Here is a 19,130-nt window from a genome sequence, read left to right as displayed (position 1 = left end):
TTGTTTTCTTTTTTTTTTTTTTTTCGGCCATACCCAACAGCTTCATGTGACCATACATATTTTTTTGTGAGGTTCATGGGCATGGCGTCTAATCTCTAAATGCAGCAATATGTTTTACAGGACCATTGAGACACAGACACTGTGATGGTTACTAATGCTGTTTGCTGTGACGGTTGAGGTTCGCCCGAAGTGCAAACCAACCCCTTGCGTTGGCCACATCACACAGATGTTGCATGTGAGAAGTACACACGCTGTAACACCTGACATTGAGTGTGTTGTGAGCAGACCTCCAAGGCCAGAGGAGCTAACCTGCAGCATTGTCTGTAGACGTCTGTAAACGACCTGTGTACAATCAAAACGTCTCTTTGAAATATGGCCACACCATCTCCATCTTCCCCCGAGGGGGATTCGAGGTGTACACCCCCCATGCTGGGCTAAAATGGCATATACACCAAAAAAAAAAAAAACACTTTTGAAATAAAATGTAAAAAAGAAAACACCCAGTCACCAGGCGTGCAGTAGCAAAACATCAGACATCGCAAAAACCATACACGACACTGTCCACATCACACACACACACACTTGGGCGCTGATATTCCCAGAGCCCTGAAATGGTTGAGGAGTCCGAGTTTGAAATCCTTTGGAAATTCTCTCTTCTAAAAGCAGTTCAGATGGTCCAGCAGACCATGGCTGGATCTCGGCTAAGCTCAGCTTCCCAGCCCCTAGCAGCAGTTAAGGGAGGCCTGATACCGGGCCTGATACTGGGCCTGGTACCAGGTCTGGCAAAGAGGGGGGCCAAGGCTCTTTGGTGCATGACGTTCAGTAGCCTCTCGGATTCTTACTTAGTCAGTCGGGCAGGCGGGCAGGCGGGAAGGAAGGAAGGAAGGGAGGAAGGAAGACGGACAAACAGGCAGGCAGTACAGTTGGCCTGGCAGTCTAGTGTTGTGGAGTGGATCAAGACACATGGGGGAACCAGCTGGACGAGTCAGAACAATACCCTCGACCCAATCCGGGGGTTGGGGGGGGTTAGGACGGGGGCGGGACGATCGTACCCTGACCTTCGTAAAAAATGTATGGATACCTGAGAGAAAGGGAGGGATAGGCTCAAGAGGGAGCTGTATAGACAGGGTTGAAACAAGGGCAGCCTAAGAATAAAAGTGAAAAAGAGAGAAAGAGAAAGAGGAGAAAAAAAAAGAAAGACAGAAGAAGAAAGGGAGACTATGGCTGCTTTTAAGAAGTTGCCCTCCTTTTTTTCCCCCGAGCCAAGTTGCATTGCCTTACATCAGCTCCACCTACGCGTCTCCTTCACGTGCTCGCCGAGGAGAGCATCCTTCACGTGCTCGCCGCGGAGCTCAGGGTGACGGGAGACTCACAGCCGAGCAAAAACAGACTTAAGAGACGCCGCTCAGCAGTATGGAGGAGGAGAAAAAGAAGAGGAAAGAAATAAAAAGAAATAAATATAAAGAGATGCTCCTGCTGAGCGACATGCTTACACCCGTCTTCATAAAACAGCAGGAAACACTGGACACTGGAAACACACACACTCATTCTCTCGCTCACACACACAGACACAATAAGGTTTCCCTTAAAAAAGTTAAGTCTCCTGCACCTGCTCCTTGTACATTTCAGCTCTTTCATCAGTGACATCTCCTGATTCCTTATAAGGGAATAACTCAAGAGTTGTATTCAGGCAGGCAGGCTCTATGCAAATGGTGCAATCAAGCCCACCCCCACTAGGTACCTTACAGCAGCTCTGAACAGCAAACATATAGTGCATATAAAAGCTATGATTCTCCAAGTCAGTGTCTTCTTTGCAAGCAGTTCATCATGAATCAGTACCATGGAGTGTGTGTGTGCGCTCCCTGCCTGAAATCTTAAGGTTAGCTTTAGTGTTAGCATCTTTAGCTCAGTAGCTCTTCAAAAAAAGCAAGGGGGGCCCGCCCCAATTGCCCCCATGCAAAGCCCTCCTAAACAGATGCCCCAGTGATGCCCCTCAAGCCGTGGCACCTCAGAAGAACTTATCATCGATGCGGAAGTGCGGCCGGGTGACATCGTCGGGGTTGAGGAACACGGAGATGGACTTGCCCGGATTCTCTGTGACCAGCTGCTGCAGCCTCTGCGCCAGCTTGTCGTCCTGCGGGGAGAGGTGGGCGCCCGGTGAGCCCGGCATCGAAGACGCGCCGTGCCCGTTGGCCAGACCTGCCGCCTCCTTCTTCAGCCTGGTAGCTTGCCGCGCCTGATCCAGGGCAGCCCGCAGGTGCTCCCCAGGGTCCGAGCGCAAATGCGCAAGCTTCCTGGCCGCCAGCAGGGCGGCGCTGTCCGTCAGGTGCTCCAGCATGTTGCACTGCGGCAGGAAGTAGTTAGGGCAGTTCTTTCCCAGGATGCAGTGCGACAGGTCGTCCAGGAGCCCCAGGAGTAGTCGCGCCGGCGTCTCGCGGTCGGGGCAGCCCAGGTACGCGGCGGGCAGCCGGTCGCACGCCCAGAACAGCAGCGCCCGCAGGTGGTACAGACTCAGGCCCATGCGGGGCCGCGAGAGCAGGCGCGTCAGCACGGCCTTGGCCGCCTGGAAGGCCTGCGCCATGGGGTAGGGCACGCACTTCTTGAGCTGCACCTCGCTGCGCGAAAAGGCCAGGCGCCACTCGCGGTCGGGACGCCCCCCTCGCGGGGAGCAGCAGGGCAGCAGGTAGAACCCGCTGATGGCCTCCTCCTCGGTGATCTTGCCGTCCCAGAAGTGGTTGGTGGTGAGCCAGCCCTGCGCCACAGCCGGCCAGCCGCGGAAGGACACCACCGGCAGCAGGTCGTAGAGAACGCGACTGGTGCCCGCCGTCAGAACCAGCGTGGTGATGGGCCCGTTCCGCTCGACCCGGTCCGGCACGGGGATGCCCCGCTGCGGGTTCCTCTTCAGCTCCTCCACCGCCACGCCCACCACGTTCCAGAACCAATCGGCGACCAGCGCGGGCGAGAAATAGCAGCCGTCCAAACCCTGCGGCGACGACTGAAGCGATTGAAGTGCCCCGCGCCCTCCCCCTATCTCCCCGTATTCCTCGCCAGGCGAGCCTTCGTCCTCGCAGCAGGTGCGCCAGCGTGCCAGCATGGCCGGGTCGCAGAGCCGCAGGCTGAGCCAGGAGTGGCAGGGGGCGGACTGGCGCATGTCCAGGGTGACGGGCTGGTTGCGGTCGTGCAGCTTGATGGCGGGGACCAGCAGCGTGAAGTCCAGGTCGAAGTCCACGCCCTTGGCGTAGTTGCCCAGGTCCTCAGGGTTGATGTCGAGGACGCCCTCTCGGGCACCGCCACTCAGGAGGAGGTACTCGTTGGAGACCGGGAGGCGCTGGTCCACCTTCTGCACTAGGCCTGGGGGAAGACACACACGCACACAAGCGCACACGCACACACGCACACACACACACGCGCGCGCACACAGACACACACACACACAGACACAGACACACACACGCGCACACACAGACACACGCACGCACGCACGCACGCACGCACGCACGCACGCACGCACGCACGCACGCACGCACACACACACACACGCGCGCGCACACACACAGACACACACACACAGAGACACAAACACACACATCATTAGAGCATTCCTAACAAATGCCTCTAAAAAGGAAATGTCATTCAATACGACAGTTCATCTCCACTTCACTTCACTTTATTTCATTGACTTCACAAACACACAAAGACACACTTCATCAGAGCAGTGAGAACAAATGTCCCTATTTGATACAAAATTAATCCATCTCCACTTCACTTTGCTGCACACACTCACACACCATTAAAAATGACAGAAATAAAACATCTGAATACAATCTGATGTTTAAAATACGTATAATTTATTATTTCAAGGAGTACTGACCCGCTGTGTCGCGAATGGAGCCCAGCTACTGTATTGATTGACAAATGATATTGCGGTTTCTCCTTCAGAGAATTGATGAAGCAAGCCTTTTTCATCATATTAAATATTCACTCACACATTAAATATGTAACCACAATTCAAACATCTGTGGCCTGTGGACAAAGGAGTGATCTGTGATCAACAGGCCACTAACACCACCGGCCTACTGAGACCAGTTCAAAGACCCAAGAGGTCACTAACACCACCGGCCTACTGAGACCAGTTCAAAGACCCAAGAGGTCACTAACACCACCGGCCTACTGAGACCAGTTCAAAGACCCAAGAGGTCACTAACACCACCGGCCTACTGAGACCAGTTCAAAGACCCAAGAGGTCACTAACACCACCGGCCTACTGAGACAGTTCCAAGACCCAAGAGGTCACCAAGAGGTCACTAAGAGGTCACTAAAAGTTTGTGAATTTACACTCTGCAGGTGAAATTGTGACAGAAATATTCCACAGCAAAGGGTGACGAATGATGTGTATGTGTGTGTGTGTGATGTGTGTGCGAGTGAGATGCGTGTGTCATATGTGTGTGTGTGTGTGTGTGTGTGTGTTAGATGCGTGTGTGATGTGTGTGTGAGATGTGTGTGTGTGTGTGAGATGTGTGTGTGTGTGTGTGTGTGTGTGTGTAGATGTGTGTGTGTGTGTGTGTGTGCGTGATGCGTGTGTGTGTGTGATGCGTGTGTGCGTGCATGTCTGTGCACGTGTGTGATGTCAGTGCGTGATGTGCGTGATGTGTGTGTGATGTGTGAAATTGAGACAGAGACAGAGCGAGAGCGAGAGGCCGCTAAAAGCACTGGCCTACTTAAACCAGTTCCAAGCCAGAGTGTTTAGTGGCGTTTGCTTTGGGTTTACAGACAGACACACACACACACATTCAGTTGGGTTTACAGACAGACGAACAAGTGAGGCAAAGTGATTTGGCTTTTTGTGTGTGTAGACGCTTTAAGTACCAGCACGAGGAACTTAACATCTTATCCCGTGATTATTAAATGTCACCACGGAATGTAACTACTAAGGCTGAATATGTTGTGTAACCAAGAGGTCACAAAGGGCTAATATAACAGCATATGTTAACGGCATATGGGGACTGAGAGGCCTCATAGAATTAAAACATCACCAATTAGAAATGTAATGCAGGGAACATATATTACAATGCTATCTTGGCAGAGATGTCAGAGTCTGCTACTACAGAAAGCAAAAAATATATATATATGTAAACGGACAAAAACACCACACAGATAAACATTTAGATGAACATGATAAACACACAGACAGACAAACACGCACACGCACACGCACACACACACACAGAAGAAAACGAGAATAACAGAAAAAAAACGAGCAGGCGTGCCATCATAACATGATGCAAGCGTTTTAACTTTACGTTGCTGAATCAGAACTAGTATCCATTTCCACACCAGGCTTAACGCCATTCAGTGTGCCGTGCTCTTGGATGACTGTGGCGCAGTCACCAGTGCAGGGGGCTGGCAGGGGGCTGGCAGGGGGCTGGCAGGGGGCTGGCAGGGGGCTGGCAGGGGCAGAAGGCTTGACTGGCACAGTAATAGGAGCTGAGGCACAGCGTGGGGCTTGTTGGAGAAGACTGCACATATTCTCCAGGCATGAAAATGCAATCAGACTTCAGCATTCAAGCTACGTTCAGTCCTCCCCCCGGCCCCATGGGGTCTACAGCGAGCCCCCAGTGCACATGTGAGAGTGTGTGTGTGTGTGTGTGTGTGTGTGTGTGTGTGTGTGTGTGTGTGGAGAGAGTAAGTGTCAGACTGTAGACTTTGTGAGCTTTGTGCTGGGTCTTAAATCTCATAACACGATTTCTTTCATCCAATTACAAGCGAGGTAACTCAGTGACAGAAACCTCCTATTGTGTGTGAGAGTGTGTGAGTGTGTGTTTGATTGTTTGCTTGTTTGTTTGCGTGGGTGGATACAGCATGTGTGTTTGCAACCATGACAGAGAAATATGGGGGGAATGGAGACTAGAGGATTGAAGACAGAAAGACAGATAGGCATGGCCCAGTCGAGCATGCATGTGTGTGTGGCTGTGTGTGTGTGCGCGCGCGTGTGTGTGTGTGTGTCTAAACATGTCAGATGAGTTATCAGGGAGCTGAAGATATTGCTTCAACTGAAGATATGAGTTTACACTTTGCTGGTGAAATTGTGACAGAAATATTACATACCAAAGGATGACGAAAAGGCAAAGACGAGGGGGACAGGGCATCTTTGTGTGTGTGTGTGTGTGTGTGTGTGTGTGTGTGTGTGTGTGTGTGTGTGTGTGTGTGATGTGCGTGTGATGTGCGTGTGATGTGCGTGTGATGTGTGTATGTGCGTGTGATGTGTGTATGTGCGAGAGAGAGAGAGAGAGAGAGAGAGAGAGAGACTGCGGGAGACAAAGAGAGACGTGGGTATGTGAGGAGCTGGGCTCTGATTTGTTTAGTTTTATCTGTTGAGAGATAAAAATGTATCAAATAGAGAGAGCACGGCACCAGGCGAGAAGAAAACAACTTATCTCCTCACGAGGACTTCACAAGAGAGAGAGAAAAACAGCCTCTCCATTAACCGGCCCGCCACTTCAAGACAGCGCATGAGAGACGCCACAGAGAGGAAAACAACATTAGTTGAAACTTTAAATGATTTTCCTTCTCTCGACCCCGACTTGTCAAGCTGCTGCTGCAAATAGCTGGCTGTGCCCTTACTTGCACAGACAAAAACGCTTTTATATTTTGATGTCATTTTTTAAGTCCAATCAGCCAACCAACCATCAACCAGTCTGGGGCGTTAAAGACAAACTACGTAGAGGGGGAGAGAAGTATCCTTCTCCCGCCGAGGAGGCTTGTTTCCTTCTCAGTGTCTGTGCCATTATTTCTGCATAATGACAAGGAGGACTGTTTCAGAATGCGCCAAAAATTGCCACCGTGCTCCGTTGCCATGAGAACGACTCTTATTGAAACCTCTGCATTAGTTCACGAGATAAATAAATAAATAACACTTTAACGTGCCGCTGAAAATGTCACGCTGTGATTTATGACTAAAAATAAAGGACCCCCACCCCCATTGCTTTTGCCGCCATGTTATGGAGCTGAAAGGCAGTAATGGAAGGCAGAGAAAGTTCTAGAAGGTTGGGGAGGAAATGGTGGGTCTTTCAGAACAGAGAGGAGGGCATCACTCTGAAGTGCAGTCCATTAAAACGGCATCTCCCGACAATACACAATCTTTGGTCCCCTGGCAACTGTACATACCACCACCACGACAGCTCAACTTCTTGATCGAACACACACACACACACACACACACACACACACACACACACACACACACACACACACACACACACACACACACACACACACACACACACACACACACACACACACACACACACACACACACACACACACACACACACACACACCAGCTGCTGAAGATCAGATTTTCATGTTTATCCGTTCACACCAGGTGAATGGAGAGGCACTCTCGTTAGCACCAGCCGCACGCGCTCTCTCCGAGTAACACGGGAGAATGGATTGTACTTTCTAATGATGTAATCCGACTGCGGGCCTCAAGGTTACCCGCCCCATCTGAAGCAGAAGCCACCTGCGGCCAAAACTCATCTCCGAGCTCAATGCAGAGCGTCAATGCTGGAGATCAGAGACGTGTCAGGAGCTGTGTTTGATTTAGACGGGGGAAAATTGCAGAACGGGCAGCTTTTTTTTCACGGGGCGGGTAGGATCCCTGCCGATGTGAATCCCATCAAAGCCGCATCAGTCTTCATGCAAAGTGGAATGGGCAGGGTTCCGACAGGAAATCATTCAACTAGAGTTTTCACTTCCTACAGAGAATGTCCTTTTTTACTCAGCTCCTTATTCCACTCAAGATATATATGCAGCATGTGAGGTGTAATGTAAATTTCATCAGATTAGGTTATAGCGAGCTGGTCGGACTCAAAGAGTAACGCCCAGCAGATGGCAACCATTCCATGCTTTTATTTGAGTGAAAATATCCTGTTCTGAAAGACACCGCACCATTTAATTTGGTTTAGGGAGGACCTGGTCAAATTAAGTTCCCAGAAAAATACTTTGAGAAGAGAGATATCTAAAATGCCGTGGGTGGCAATCAAATCCAACAGTCCAATTTGTCAAAACATTCAGGGAGATTTAATTTAACAAGATGTTACAAACCCTGTGTGCGAGAAAACCATGTCTAATTCTGGTTCTTCCTTAATTCATATGTTACTTCATTAGACTATCCCTGTTGCAAACCATTTCATTACCATAACTGTTTTAATCCAGCATTTGAGAGTGTGGGAGCACTAATGTCGGCCACTTAATTAGAGTAAGTCTACGACATGATCGCTGCAGACAGCGAGATATGTGTAATATGATAATTGTCTGACATTCGTTTTTAATAAAGGCTTTGGCAGAGCGTTGCCTGGGCACTCAGAAAACCTGAGACAGCCAGAATTCAAGGTTTTTTTTACAACCAATAAAACCAAGCAAACAAAAACAAAAATCTGGTTTGTGTGTCTGCGTGTTGGACGCAGGTTGCGTGGGAACATGAACTCGTAATTATACCTCTTGGTAGACTTCATAACTGTGAGTTAAAGTAACAAGTCCAGAAGATGCGTAGGTGTTGTAATGTTGGCTTCCCATCTGCCTAATTAAAACTTATGTAAACAACGGCGACTACTTTAGTGACGACATAAGCGGTATAATTGGATTGGACTTCTGAGATGCGATGATTGCAAAGTAATTTATAATCACATCAGGTAAGCGGAGACAGCAATTGAGGGGGATGGACAACGAACGCAGGGCAGGAGGGAAAAGTCTTTCCATGAAGACGCATGCATACTAACTGAGGAAAGGGGGAGCAGATAAGACACTGGACTGCTTTCTTGGCCTGAGGCAGTTAGGTCACATGACCGAGTTTGCACAGTTGCCAGTTTGCTAATTACCTGTCTCCGTTAAATTAACTCCTTGCTTCTGGCACCACTTGATGGACTGCTTCCCACACCTGATGGTGCCTTGGCCAGGGGAAAAAGATGGTGCACTTGAGCGAGTATGTGAGCGACCGTTGATCTTTCTTCAGAAACGCTCTTCATTCGGACAAGAGTGAAGACGGCCGCGGAATAGCGAGCGATGCGGGCGTGGCGGCCGGCCACGTGGGAGTCGACCCTCTTGGCCCCGACAGCTGTCGACGTCGAGCAGGCAGCGGTTGGCGAGAGCTAACGGGTCCATGTGTTCATCATCCACAGCCCGCACCACATGGCTGTCAAAATGTGCCCGTGAAATACGGCAACGCCGGGGTCTCTCACGGCTCCGGCTTCCCATCGGCGCACACGGAGGTTACAACAGCTCAATCATCACAAGCGAAAAGTCCGTCGGGCAAAAGCCAATTAATATGCCATCGAGGCACCAAGGTGGAGTGGGAGAGAGCACATGTGAGAGCGTTTCATTAAGTGTGTTAACCCAATTAGCATCGCAGATGGGCCCACGCCTGCACTTGTGCACTAGCACATGCTAAACAGCCAGTGTTGAGTAAACATGCTTACATAAAATTCTGATTCATGTGATGGCGGGTTGCTGAACACTTCACATCTGGACAGCACTTATTGCAGCAGTCCCATGGGATGAGAGGGGGGGGGGGGGGGGGGGGAAACAACAGCTATATTTCCCAGACACACCTCTTGAGTTGCGCAACAGAAGAGGGCTAGCAGCAGGAGCTGTCCTGATTATTTTGGAGATTATTCAAGATTCGGGGGTGACCCCTCTGTGTGACCCCTCTGTGTGATGTTTGAGCTGGGGCGCGGGCACGCTGGTGAAACTCCTTAGGGGAGTGCGGACATGTTATTTGTTGTTAATAGTTTGCTTTGATTGTCTGGTTTCCTCAGGTCTGTTTTGTTTTCTTGTTGTTTATCGCCTTAAAAAAATCCATGGTACCTCTTGACCTTCACCGCAGGATCTACTGAGAGGAGAAACACAGTTCTATGCTACTCCCCTTTAGAACCTCTCCTTTTTTTCTCTCTCTCTCTCTCTCTCTCTCTCTTCTCGTCATATTCTCTCTTTTCTGCAAAATTCTTTTGAAATCTATAAAAATCGTCATGGTACAAAAGAAACATTGCGATTAATTAGATCTACAGGGAGAGGAGGCTATGGGCGAAGCTTACTTGCACGCAGGCACGCACACACGCACCCGCACACACACACACACACGCACCCGCACACACACACACACACACACACACACACACACACACACAAAAAAGAAAAGCTAATGTTGACTGACTGGTGGGAGATTTAGAGTGAAGAAGTGATGAGGTATTCCTTCCCTTGTTTTTCCTCCTTTCTGTTTCTTTCCCTCTATATGACCATCCCTCCAGCAACACACAGGATATAACGAAGATTTCTGCTGCACGCATTCATGCCAAGGCTGAACAATGCAAAGCTGCTTTCCATCATGGACAGATCGGTAAGAAAGAAAGAGAAGAAGACAGACAGACTGCAGGAAAAATGGACAGGACCAAAGAAAAGAAATATTTCCGTGTATATTGCACGCACGCGCACACACACACACACACACACACACACACAATAAATTGATTCTCAAAGAAACCCATGCTGTGCATTTTGAATCTTGTGGTGGTGGTGCCAAACCATTCAAACCTTGTCGATTCAGAGAATAATGAAACACGCAGCAGACGAGAAGTTACGGCCGGCCGCACTGCTGAAGACGCTGGTGTGTGTGTGGCAGTGTGTGAGGGCCTACAGATAAGCCAAGTGTGAAGACTACATGGTGGTTGTTATTATTCTCATTAGACATCATCATCATCAATATCATCATCATCATCATCATTGTGTAACACAGAGCATCCGTTTCGATGCTTTTAAACTCATTAGGGCATTGCCTTCTGCCGTGACCTTGGCAACAAAACAAATGCATATTGCATGCAGGTCTAGAAGATGATCTCTAAGGAGTTATGTAATTGATGATAAATAAATAATCTTTTTGACTTGTTTTCCCATTATTTCCCCCTTCTTTGTCAAGGCCTAATTAAAAAAGAAGAAGATGACTACTTAGCAATCATAGCATCATTACAGAACTCCAGAGTCTGCATAATAAGGACTACAGTGAATACTTGTCTTTGCAGCTGTCCAGATGAAGTTAAATGTCTCTGATTTCCAGGTCTCGTTGTTTAAAGGCAACCGTCTGAAATATTACATGGATTTATCAAATGGGGGGGGGGGGGGGGGGGGTCAAAGTGCATGCCAGGATAATTGGTGCACGACCGCCATTATGTTAAACCAACCCCGACCCCCCTTTTTCACACTCTACTTACAAGGCTAATCCCTAGAACACAGATAGAGACGCCTAAAGACAGAGAGGAATTTCCAGAAAGAAACTTAAAGAGATAACTGTCTTCTGGGTAATACTAACGTTTTATCAGAAACTGCGAGCACATGAAAGGGAGATTGATGAATAGCTCCCTTTAGCATCTTCTGTGCATCACTTCCCCTTATTCTCTCCTCAGCATCACAGTCTACAGAAGCATCTGGTTTTATGAGAGAGTGGGATGAGCTAGAGGGAGTAAGGCCATCCTTAAAAATATCCAAATATCTTCCAACATCCAAATATAAAAAATATCACTAGGTAATTACTATCACTAATTTAAAATACATTTTTAATCACCAAAACAAAGTAGCAAAAAGGACCTATTAGGAGCTTTTATAATCTTCTAATTTTACAGTCCTCTTAATAGGTCCTCATTGCTAGTTTAAGACATGGTTGATGTGCCATTGGGGAAATTCCTGCCCTGCTCGGCCGCAACAGAAAGTTATAGTCAGCAGATCGAACAGCGTTTTTGATAGAGTCGGTAGAGTTATGGCAAACCCAACATCATTTTAAGGATGGCCTGAGTGAGTGAGTGAGTGTGTGTGTGTTATGGCAAACCCAGCATCCTTTTAAGGATGGCCTGAGTGAGTGTGTGTGTGGCCTGAGAGGAAATGTACAACACTGAAGACATAAAATAGATTTAGAAGACATATGGAGACAGAGACTGTAGACTGTGAGAGAACGATCTTCAAAAGAGTGTGTGTGTGAGAGAGCGAGTGAGCGAGTGAGTGAGTGAGAGAAAGAGAGAGAGAGAGAGAGAGAAAGAGAGAAAAGTGTGAGTGAGTGAGTGAGTGAGTGAGTGAGTGTGAGAGAGAAAGAGAGAGAGAGAAAAAGTGTGTGTGTGTGTGTGTGTGTGTGTGTGTGTGTGTGTGTGTGTGCGTGAGAGAGAAAGAGAGAACACGAGAGAGAGGAAAGGTGTATGTGTGTGTGTGTGTGTGTGCGTGAGAGAGAAAGAGAGAACACGAGAGAGAGAAAAGGTGTATGTGTGTGTGTGTGTGTGTGTGTGTGTGTGTGTGTGTGTGTGTGTTTGAGTTTGAGTGTGTGTGCAGGAGAAAGTTGTGTCAGAAACGTAAACAAAGAGGGCTACGGGTTGAACATAGAGTGAGCAGGTGCGTGCGCGTGTGCCTAATTCTCTCCTCAGTGTCTACCTGTTTATCTTTGCTGCATGCCTGAGGTAGCTCATTATGGGCACGTCACGCCCAATTCTAATTAATTGATTATGGTCAGTAACTTTATTCAATTTATGTCACATAATTACTGACTAAACACACGGCCTCCACTGACTGAGCCACATCATGGAGTTGCCCCGGAGAGAGCGCCTAGCAACCGGAGATACCCATGCCCTACTGTCCCCACGGCGACTAAGCGCCGCACTACCACCTTTGCCTTTTCATGGATCTCAACATGGTTTCAAATATCTATGATCACGCACGACCCAGTATTTCATGCCTCAGGTTAGCCAAATAAAGGCTGATTTTTGAGAGATGACGTAGAGTAGACTGTCTACCCTTTACTACAGCTGGGAGAATACAAATCAGTAAATTATTTATACATAAACTATAAAATATAAATAAACTATATTTCCAAAATGTCTTTATCTGTTCCAGTGCTTGCCATTCTTCTTGTTTAAACCATTTTTTTTATTCAGTCAACCGATCTATAATGTCCTTTATCAGGGCAGACAAGGTCCCAAGGGTTAATAAGTACATTAGGTCAAAAGGTCACGAGGTCATGAAGTAGGTGGACTGGGCCTTCCTCGCCTTATTCATTCTGGTAAATGTTTCAGCTCGGCGATACGGTTGTAGAGCTCGCTTGCATTGTATCTGGACAGTGAGAAAAAGGTACATGGTAAATGGACTGCCTTTATATAGCGATTCGGTACTCATAGAGCACTCTAGAGCGGTTTACTTGTTAATGCCTTAGACATCTGCCCATTCACACACCGATGGCAGAGGCTACTATCTAAGGTGACATCTACCCATTCATACACCAATAGCAGAGGCTACTATCTAAGGTGCCAACCTGCACATCAGGAGCGGTTGGGGGTTCAGGGTCTTGCTCAAGGACACTTTGACACTTGGTGAGGAGAAGTCAGGATCTAACTAGCTACCTTCGACTCTCGGGCATTAAATATCCAAAAGGTACCGTTTTGGCTCTACCGGCTAGATACAAACTGGTGTCTGCTTGAGACCTCTCCACTCCTCATCTCTCCCAGCTTTCAGTATATTCCTCCCTGCCACTGAAACCCTGTCAATTTACATCCAACCCTACTGTGCTCTCCACCCTCGAAATACTGGATCAATTTTGCTGCCCCAGTAAGTTCACATCAGCTTGAGTTCCAAAATGGGAGCAGTTCCACTCGAAATGGGAACCTTTCTTGTCATATTTTGAGAGTCTTACAGAACTGCCCACTGTTGCGGGCATTTGACTGGAAATGGGGATTTGCTTTTTTTCTCTCTCTTTCGCTCACTTTTTTTTTTAAACAAACATTGATTACCTCATATATTAGTTGATGCATTGTAAATGAGTGTATTCTGAACCATCTAATATGTAGGTATGTGTGTTGTAGGCACGTGCCTTGGAAGAGGTATGGCTGTGAAAATGCGCACTTGAAATGTTGTATTGTGAACACATCAGCTGTTCAGTGTGGGTGGAATAGAGAGAGAGAGAGAGAGAGAGAGAGAGAGAGAGAGAGAGAGAGAGTGAGGGAGAGGGAGAGGGAGAGGGGGGAGAGGAGAGACAGGGGGGAAGATGGAGGGAGAGGAGAGCGAGGGGGGGGGAGAGAGAGAGAGAGAGAGAGAGAGTGAGGGAGAGGGAGAGGAAAGGAGAGAGAGAAAGAGTGGAATCTTGTTGAAAAAAAAAGAGAGGGATTGTAATGCAGTATGTAACCTGTATTGTATTATTCCTGCACTAAAATGTTTTTTTTTTTTTTTTTTATTAAGAAATGTGAAACTTAAGTCCCCAAGAGTAACTGTAGCTTCAGCAAGATATCAGAAAGGATAGGGAGATCGGGGTTGCTAAGCTTACTGGAAGAAAACTGGAAAGAAGAAAAGTGATTTTTTTTTTTAACAAAACAAAAAGACATTAAAAGCAAGAAATTCTAGTGGATGTGTGTAGAGAAGACAGCAGAACAGAAAGCAGAGAATCAGCAGAACTAGAGAGAGAGAAATGGAGAGGAGGAGGGAGACGGACAGAGAGAGGGATAGACAAAGAGAGAGAAAGAGAGAGAGAGAAAGTGAGAGTGAGAGAGAAAGAGCAGGCGAGAGAGAGAGAGAGATAAAGTAAGGTTGACTGTCACCTAATCCAATATTTGACAGGATTACAGAGAACGGCTGCGATCATATTTCTGGGCAAACAATAGCACGTAGCACAGCCAAACACGGCTTTCTGTTCAGAGACACTGTCACAGAGATGAGGAAGACAACGAGCCTGTGCCAAGTTGCCCGCTAGCATGGCACTCATCGGGGCACTGCGAAGTGGGTGGGTGGGTGTTGAGGGGGGTGAGTTTGGGGGTTGGAGAGAGGATGAAGAGGAAAAGAGAGCAATAGTGTGGGATATGAGAGAGGGATGAGAGAGGGAGGTGGGTGAGTGGGGGGGGGGGGGGGGCAGGGGGGCTGTGGAGAGACGGTTAAGAGAAGAGACTGAGGAGGAGTGAGGTGGGGGGGCAGACTGAGGAGGAGTGATGGTGGGTAGGTGGGGGGGGGGGCTGTGAAGAGACGGTTAAGAGAAGAGACTGAGGAGGAGTGAGGTGGGGGGGGCAGACTATGTGTGATCGGAGGGACGGATGAGTGAGAAGTGGAGCGATGTGAGTGGCGCTCCCCTGCTAAAGAGGCTTTGATGCGTGATGCAGAGAGGGACGTGAGGGGGAAAACACTCGGCACGAGGAAAAAGAGAAGAGTGCCACCTATTGGACACTGAGCACGCTTCCAAAACACACTGGCACAGGTCCACCAGAAACCTGCAGCGCAACTCTTATATTCGTCTGTCAAGATTATCGCACAATGATATTCCTGGACTGATATGTAAAGAGGCTGCTTGATCTAAGAATAATTTTTCTTTTGGCAACTGTAGGGATCTTTTTCTCTGTAATAGAGAACTGGATAAATATGCTACAGTGTGTATAAAACACATTTCATTTTACAGGACTCTCATTTCTGAGTTTCTGTTTGAGTACAATAAATAGGTGACGCAAGTACTTTTTTTGTTGTTGTCCAACAACTTATACAAAACTGCTGGATCCTTGTTTGGTAAAAATATTCTTTTAGCAGAAAGACAAACAAATAATACCTTCTATCAATGCACATTTGGAGGGGGAAAAAAAGCTAGGCCAATGTAAATAAGTAGACACATGCCTCAAACACCTTTGTCCCTCTATTAATAACACTGGGACTGGTCTACCATCAATAGGATTTCACTAAAAGTAAACAAACGCTAAAAAATGATTGTTATGCATCCATAAATGTTAATTACAGAGCTGAGTGCGCCCCATGCTTTTTTCCAGTTAAATTTTTCAATAACATTTTTCGTTGTAGGCTATTTACTTGGCTCTAACACTGTGAGCAGACAGTACAAATTAATTTGGCATTTCCAGCTTTGTGAAGTAGCTTTGTACAGGAAACACATAATCACAAACACACACTTAAGTCTGCCGTCTACACATATCATACCGGCTGTGTGTGAGTGCACTGACCAGTCACTGAAAACAACGTCTTTGGCCAGAGTGCATTAACACACACACACAGTCTCTCTCTCTCTCTCACACTCACACGCACATACACACACACACACACACACACACACACACACACACACACACACACACACACACACACACACACACACACACTTACCGAGCATGTTAAAGATGAAATCTTTGGCGGTGTGGACCTCCAGGGCCGTCTGATCCCCGAACTCGCACTGCTCCAGCTGCACCAGCTCCAACACCTGCGCGGAGAGCTGCTCCAGCGCCGTGCCCGACCGGAAGTCCACCTCCGAGGCCCGCTTGGCTGGTCCCGCGCCCCGCGGGCCCACAGCACTCATCAGGGTCTCCATTGAACATAACCTGGACCGGGCACAGAGGGGAACCACATGAGACAGGCCTAAAAACCTTTTTATTCAGAAAGGCGTTTCTTACCTTTTACATTTATTTTATTATAGGTTGTTTTCAACTATGTTCTTACTATGTACTGTGGCACTCTGAGATTCAGGTGAATGTAGAGTGCGCTATAAATTAAATGAATTATTATTATTATTACAGAGAAGGGGGGGGGGACAGAAAGACAGATTTTTATTGTATTATTATACAGCACTATAGTACACTATTTTCTATTTAAATATGTTTGATTTTGCACAAATGGGGTGCTCTTCTCGTTTTAGCCTCTGCACCATTGTAGATCAGTGTCTTTTCCCTCACGAGTGGGTCTTCTCGAGGCTTAAAGAAAAGCCTTAGACAGGAAGACCAAAAGAGACAACGCAGAGACGGTGAGGGACGTGGGGAAGAGAGGGGCAGAGGGGGGAGATAAAGAAACAGGAGGAGGCAAGAGAGAAGGAGAGGAAGGAGAGGAGACAGACAGGGAAGAATAGAGAACAACAAAGATCGAAGGAGAGAGAGAGAGAGAGAGAGAGAGAGAGAGAGAGAGAGAGAGAGAGAGAGAGAGCACGCATTCTACAAATACTGTTACATCCCTGTAGTTCCACATCATGAATCAAAGGCTACATTGTGCATTATCACAGCAGTTTATGGAAACAGCACACAACAAGGCATTAGCTAGAGTTTAAATGAATAAACAAAGGGAAGCTGTCAAAATTAAAAGGAAAACATTTATGGGCTACCACAGTATTCTTTAAACATGTGTGGGGAAACTGTAGGTATACATCCTACCATGTACTAAATGTTGTACGTAGGCTACGTATTGTGTGATATATTGATTACAGTTCAACATAAAGCCAATGCTGCCGTTAGAGTTATAGATAAACTGTTATTGTCAAAATCAATTGTCCAAAAAAATATTATACGGTATAATGATGAACAATTTCAATACTAGCATGTCAAAACTTTAAAATTGCCCATTCTACGCTGTTACGGTTATTAAGGCTACAGCATGCATAGGTAATACACACACCAAATATTTTGTTATACACGTATATATAATTACTAGGGTAAAAAAAGCAATCTGGATCTGCTAGTTTCTCATTCATTTGACGCACCTCGAGTCCAATGTTTAATATCCCCTGTGGGGATGTGTGTTGCACTTGACTACAGAGCAAGTGGGCCAAGTGGAAAATAGAATATTTAAAGAGACTAACAAAGCCAAGTCTATCCGCAACAAACACAGTAGAATTTGATAACACTAACGTTGGCGTGCGCTACTAACCTTAATCAGATAATACAGAACTTTGACAAATACGACAGGAGAAGAAACTGTAAGGCACCAATCTGAGTTTAAAGAGTTAACGTTCATTCCAAACTGTTGTACTACATCAACTGTGGGTTTGACACCGTTGAACAGCTCTTGAGTCTGTCGTGTAAATTCCACTGTGGGTATTAGCAACTTTGTACTGTTATCAGTGTTACGGTACTCGGACATTACCCCTGCCCTCGTTTGCTAGCTATATAGGTCAACTAGCTTGCAGGATTAAGTGGCAGCAGCAAGCTAATTAGCTAACAAAGACAGCTATCGATTTGGTCAAATGGCAAGTTCAACTCCATCATGAACAGCAAGTTGTCTTTGGGCAACTAACGTTAATTGTGTTGTGATATAGCTTATGACAGTAGCGGTATTGCACTTCTCGAGAAGAGCACCTGCTTTTCTTGACACTACCTCACGCGCAGGGTCCGTGTGAAATTCACATTCCCCGTTTCTGGTCAAGCGGCTCAAATTAGCTAGCTCTTTTGCTAACCAGACAGGTGGGAATAAATGCAACGGGAGCTAGCGTGCTAACAAGCCGTATCGACGACACAAACGGAGGTTTTAAAAATCCTACAAGGAGCCAAGATTATGTTATGTTGAACACACCCTTCTGCTGGTCTGAAGTTGTGTCTTATCTTCGGGGGTGTTCGGCTCGATTTGCGCACTGGTATCCGATTTCTCGTCCCGTCATTTCCAACAGGTCCCAGGCGCTCACCTTCCCCCTAACAACACAAACTCCGGAAACACTGTGCCAGTACTGAGAATCTTGGGAACGGTAGTATACAATGTAGGCAGCACTTGGCCTTGAAACTACAACGCGTTGTCCCATGTAAAATCCGGGACTCTGACTAATATTGTCTAACTCTAATTGGATTTGCAAATGTTTCTGCATTAGACTATATAGCCCTTGTAACCAGATTAAATAGTTCAGTTCTTGAATCAAATGGTATTGTTTTCTATTCAGAGAATTTACCAGTGAAGAAATAACAATTGTATGAATGAACAAATCTGTTGCATTTTCTCTAATTCCAAAGTTTTTTTTTTTTTTTTTTTTTTAAGTTACACATGGAACAAAGCCCAGGTTGAGGATAACATGGAATTCCCCCTTTCATTGCTGATATTCCCTAATACGGCTTATTTTCATTACAGAATGTAGCTGTTTGCCCATTTAGAGCAGAAGCACAGAATCGCCCCCGCACACTGACTATAAATCGATTGACACCCCCAGTTTCCAGAGCGAGAGAGAGGACCCAAGAAAAGCGTTGCAGTCTTTTAGGAGACAAACTGTCACCACAGGCTCCTTTCTCGAACGAGGCCTCTGACAGCATTTTAAATTCTTCCTCTTCTCCACCTCTGCATTTTTCCTCCTCTTCTTCAGGAGGTGAGGAGTGATCAAAAGACTTTCAATC

At 46.9% G+C, this 19,130-nt stretch overlaps 1 protein-coding gene across 1 annotated transcript; it reads right to left on the bottom strand.

The window, feature by feature from the left end:
* Positions 1 to 18,661, bottom strand: tmem102 (transmembrane protein 102). Its single transcript, XM_031584777.2, has 3 exons — positions 18,328 to 18,661; positions 16,162 to 16,373; positions 1 to 3,351 (listed from the first exon to the last, which is right to left on the bottom strand). The coding sequence occupies exons 2-3, from the start codon at positions 16,361 to 16,363 to the stop codon at positions 2,009 to 2,011; spliced, it is 1,545 nt and encodes a 514-aa protein (XP_031440637.1). The 5' UTR covers positions 16,364 to 16,373; positions 18,328 to 18,661; the 3' UTR covers positions 1 to 2,008.
* Positions 18,662 to 19,130: the final 469 nt, after the last annotated feature.

Source organism: Clupea harengus, chromosome 18, assembly GCF_900700415.2.
Source record: "Clupea harengus chromosome 18, Ch_v2.0.2, whole genome shotgun sequence".
In the NCBI taxonomy this organism is placed as follows: Eukaryota; Metazoa; Chordata; class Actinopteri; order Clupeiformes; family Clupeidae; genus Clupea; species Clupea harengus.
Note: the sequence above shows the minus strand (reverse complement) of the source record. Positions and strands in the feature narration are given on the sequence as shown.